The 4,588-nt window shown below is 47.2% G+C and overlaps 1 protein-coding gene across 1 annotated transcript; it reads left to right on the top strand.

Annotated features, from left to right (window-relative positions):
- The first annotated feature begins 843 nt into the window (after positions 1 to 843).
- Positions 844 to 4,264, top strand: LOC124695069 (palmitoyl-acyl carrier protein thioesterase, chloroplastic-like). The gene is made up of 6 exons (XM_047227963.1): positions 844 to 1,374; positions 1,481 to 1,614; positions 2,183 to 2,296; positions 2,440 to 2,623; positions 2,713 to 2,781; positions 3,552 to 4,264. The coding sequence occupies exons 1-6, from the start codon at positions 859 to 861 to the stop codon at positions 3,804 to 3,806; spliced, it is 1,272 nt and encodes a 423-aa protein (XP_047083919.1). The 5' UTR covers positions 844 to 858; the 3' UTR covers positions 3,807 to 4,264.
- The last annotated feature ends 324 nt before the right edge of the window (positions 4,265 to 4,588 follow it).

Genomic DNA, 4,588 nt, shown 5'->3' with positions numbered 1-4,588 from the left:
TTCTGCCGCGTGCCCACCGCAACCGTACAAGAGAGAGCGTTTACTGACGAGTCGTCGGTCAGGTAGGATCACATCGCCGTCTCGTATTCCTCTCTCTCCATCCTATCCGTCTTCCACACTCTGGGGCTCCGGCAGGGGCAGAACGGTCATCCAGCTCGCCTGGTTCTTCTCTTTTAAAATCAGCGGTGGCCAACGCAGCCCCCTGTGAGTTGTGCGTCGTGACAGCGGAGAAAAAAGGCTTCTTTCCCCGGCCCCGCGCCCCGCCCGAATCCGAAGCCGCCAAAACGCGAACCACCTTCCGCTGCTCGGCGCCAACTGCCAACGGCACGGCCGTGAGCCGCCGCCGACGCCGCCGACTCCTCCTCCCTGAAAAGGTTAGCCGCTTCGCCTCCGCCGCATTCGTTCGTTTGCTCCGCGTGCATATTGCCTGGTTTTATAGCGGGAAGTTTCTTGGTCGTGTGGGCGTGTGGCGAGCCTGTCGGTCCGGCCGGCGCGGCTATTTCTGGGCGATGCCTGGGAATCGCGGGAATTTAGGATCCTTGCGCTCGGCGGAGTCGAGTTCAGGGGAGCCTTGTTCCGCCGCGCGCGGGATTTGGGTGTGCCGCTCGCTTATTCCACACTATTTGTGCGGCTCGCCTTGACTCTCGGCAGCTCCTCCTGAGCTCCTCTCGCCACTTTCCATGGCGTCTCCGCACTGTGCTAGCTTTTCCCTCCGTTGCTGCTAAGATTAAACACGTTTCGTTCCTTTTCATTACCATGCTGTTTCCGTTGATGCTGATGTTTTTCTCGTGCGAAATTCAGGTTGGGATCATTGTTTCGGACCTGAGATTCTAGTCCGCGCCCCGCGCTCTGCTTCCCATGGCCGGGTCCATCGCGGCCTCGGCCTTCTTCCCGGGGCCGCCGGCGCCGCCGCCCGCGCCAAAGAACGCCCTCGGCGAGCGCCCGGACAGCCTGGACGTCCGCGGCATCACCGCCGCGAAGCCGGCCTCGGCGTCCTCCTCCGCCGTGCGAGCCGCCAGGACGCGCGCGCACGCCGCGGTGCCCAAGGTGAACGGCGGCAAGTCCGCGCTGGAGCACGAGCCCGCCGCGTCCCCCTCCTCCTCCTCCTCGTCGGCGGCGCCCAGGACGTTCTACAACCAGCTGCCCGACTGGAGCATGCTCCTGGCCGCCATCACCACCATCTTCCTCGCCGCCGAGAAGCAGTGGACGCTCATCGACTGGAAGCCCAAGCGGCCCGACATGCTCGTCGACACCTTCGGCTTCGGCAGGATCATCCACGACGGATTCATGTTCAGGCAGAACTTCTCCATCCGGTCATACGAGATCGGGGCCGACAGGACGGCCTCCATCGAGGCGCTCATGAACCACCTGCAGGTGAGCTGCCCGCTGCTCAACTTTTTTTCAGGCATCTACGGAGTACGAGATTCTTCTGTTCGGGTAGTGGACCACTCACGGTTTCTTTGTTTTGGTTTTGATTCAGGAAACTGCACTCAATCATGTGAAGGGCGCCGGGCTGCTAGGAGATGGCTTTGGTTCGACACCGGAGATGAGTAAACGAAACTTGTTCTGGGTTGTCAGTCAAATGCAGGCCATCGTCGAGCGTTATCCGTGCTGGTATATTTCGCAGACTTGCTTTTTCTTTCCTTTTGTTTTGTTGTATTACTTGAGCTTGAATCTCAGTATATGTTGCTGCTTTTGAAATTGTGTGTTTACTCTTCCGTACAAACCAACAGTTTTTGGGCATGGATCGCTTACAAAAAAAAGTTTTCGATATGTATGTATAGTTGATTCCAGCTAGTTCTCTCTTCTTTCGTACCATGGTGCTAGCTAGTATATTGCTGCAGTACTTAGTAAAGAGCGTATGCTTTACAACATTCTTGGAACAGTCAGTTCAGTTAAGGGGAGTTTTCGAGTTGTTTAACAAATAAATGTGAAAGTGATGCTCCATAATAGTCTACTTTATCTCAACAATTATTAGGTCAGCAATTGCCATCCGTCACTGTGTGTGCAGGTAGCAGGCTTTCAGCAACTGATCCAGAGACGCCTTCTTTGATTCTCTTAATGTCATGTGTTGCATTTACTGACATATTTTAAAAAGGTTTCAATTAGTTAGCTGAAAGTTGCGTGTTGCATAAAGGGGCTGCTTTTCTGTTGTTTTAATCTGGTTTTCGTTGTTCTGCAGGGGTGACACCGTCGAGGTGAATACTTGGGTTGGTCCTCATGGTAAAAACGGAATGCGTCGAGATTGGCATATACGCGATTCTTTGACGGGCCATACAGTAATGAAGGCTACAAGGTTCAAATTTTAGTCACTCTCATAGACAGAAGCAATCACGCATCCTTCTAGCATTAGCTAATGCTCGGTTGATTTGTTTTTCTTGTGCTCCATTGTTCACAACATCGCAATTTCAACAATTCTAATTTTATTTAAACTTGCAGTAAATGGGTTATGATGAACAAGCTTACTAGAAAGCTTGCGAGAATTCCTGATGAAGTGCGGACTGAGATAGAGCCATACTTCTTTGAGCATGCTGCTATTGAAGATGAAGATAACCGAAAACTTCCTAAATTGCCAGAACATGACCGTGCTACCTCAGCCAAATATGTCCGGACAGGCCTGACTGTAAGTTGTCCATGCTCATACAATATTGCAAGCCTATTCTACATGGCTAGTTGTCTTACATACTTTGCCTTTTGTCATACATAATGCAGCCTCGGTGGGCTGACCTTGATATCAATCAGCATGTCAATAATGTTAAATATATTGGCTGGATACTTGAGGTAAAAGACAAAGTTCCCTTTTTTGTGCATCTTTATTGATCGCTGAGACTCAAATTTTTTACTTCCAGAAGCTTTAGTAGCAAACTGTTTCTAGAAGTTAAAAGGCACTAGACTTTAGGAGCCAACTGTTTCAAGAAGTTAAAAAGCACTAGAACTCTAGGCACTTAAGGGGCTCAAAGTCATGCCTTTTAACCATGGTTAGACTTTACTGTACCAAAATATGAGATAACACCTGGCCAAATATCCCAAAATCTAGCGTGCCTACGCTACTAAAAGCTTGTACACCTACAAATTCCTGATGTAAGCAAATAATATTAGTCAACACTCATGCCTTTCAAAGTATAAGTTGCAAGTTGTCTGTCTTGCACAACTTGGACAAGAAATGTATTTTCTGGCAAATTTAACTATGTTAGGTTGGTCACCTAGTTACCTAACCATGTTGCTCACTTGTGTCACTTTCCTAAAAGATCCTGACTTGAATTCTTCTATGCTACTTGTCTGTATATCATTCGTTCTTTTTTTTTTAGATCAAAGAACTAGTGCATAAACATAATGGTTAAGTGTCTGATTGATAATATGCCATGTGTCATGTGAATGCAAATTTCAGAAAAAACAGAGTAATTAATTGTTAAATGGCCTGCAACCCCAGGCAGTGAATCAAAAAATAGCCAAAAATAAATAAGGAGAATTGACATTTTGTCAGTACATTGTAAGAAAATATTGCTACATGTGCAGAACTTGAATGTTAACCCAATTTCTTTTCCTCTTAGAGTGCGCCAATGTCCATTCTGGAGAATCATGAACTGGCGGGCATGGTCCTGGATTACAAAAGGGAGTGTGGCCGAGACAATGTCCTGGAGTCGCACACTACCGTGTACACAGATTGCACCAACGAGTCCGGAGAAACAACTTTGCACTGTGAGCATCTGCTGAGACTGGAATCAGGACCTATCATAGTGAAGGCCCGGACCACGTGGAAGCCCAAGGGAACCAAGTGCCAGGAAACGTTGGCTCTATCATGGTGATTTTCGGCAGGGAACAATTTGGTAAAGCCGCGAACGACTACTCTTGTTTTCTACTGGAAAGCACACATATACATGGATTATAGATTTATAATCCCAATAGGCCGTGACAATGGGATACCAAAGTTATTTAGAAAGAAAATGTGTGAGAAGGGTGGAGATTATAAGAGGAGGACAATTAAGGAAGTGATGAAGCACAGTACAGAAGACAAAGAAGGCCTCTTGTGCATGCTTTGTCGTTACAGTTTTCTTTTCTTTGTGAAGATCTTGAGCTGCAGGAATGGGTGTTGTAAACTTGTAATTACTGAGATTGTAGCGACTGTTGTGTGATGGGAAGTGAATGCTTCTCACACTCCTATGTAGGGCTGTGTCTATATATAATAGGAGCCCTTGAAAGCAGTTTGTTGTAGGGAAACTTTAAGTTCATACAGATTATATTGATTTATTGTAAATTCGAGGTATCTCGAGTACTTTCTCCTGGTTGTTGCCAAAGCGTGTTGAAACTTCAGATCTGGCCCTTGAGCTGTCCAGTGTTGCTAAATGCTTTAAAAGTTGCTATGACTAGCTTAGTTGGAGTAGCTAGGCAGCTTGACGTGAGCACTGACGGGTGAATAGGTTCAATTTGTTTTAGTATCGGGTTGACCCATCAAATCTGAAAAGCAATTTCAATGATAGAACTTACAAATTTAGTTTATTTGTAGATGTCATGTCACCTGTGTGTTTCTAGCAATATTCCATGATCTGTTGCTTGTTAAGATGCAGTTTCTGTGAAAAGAAGTTCGCAC

Source organism: Lolium rigidum, chromosome 1 (assembly GCF_022539505.1).
Source record: "Lolium rigidum isolate FL_2022 chromosome 1, APGP_CSIRO_Lrig_0.1, whole genome shotgun sequence".
NCBI lineage: Eukaryota > Viridiplantae > Streptophyta > Magnoliopsida > Poales > Poaceae > Lolium > Lolium rigidum.
This window is presented reverse-complemented; position numbering and strand designations above follow the sequence as displayed.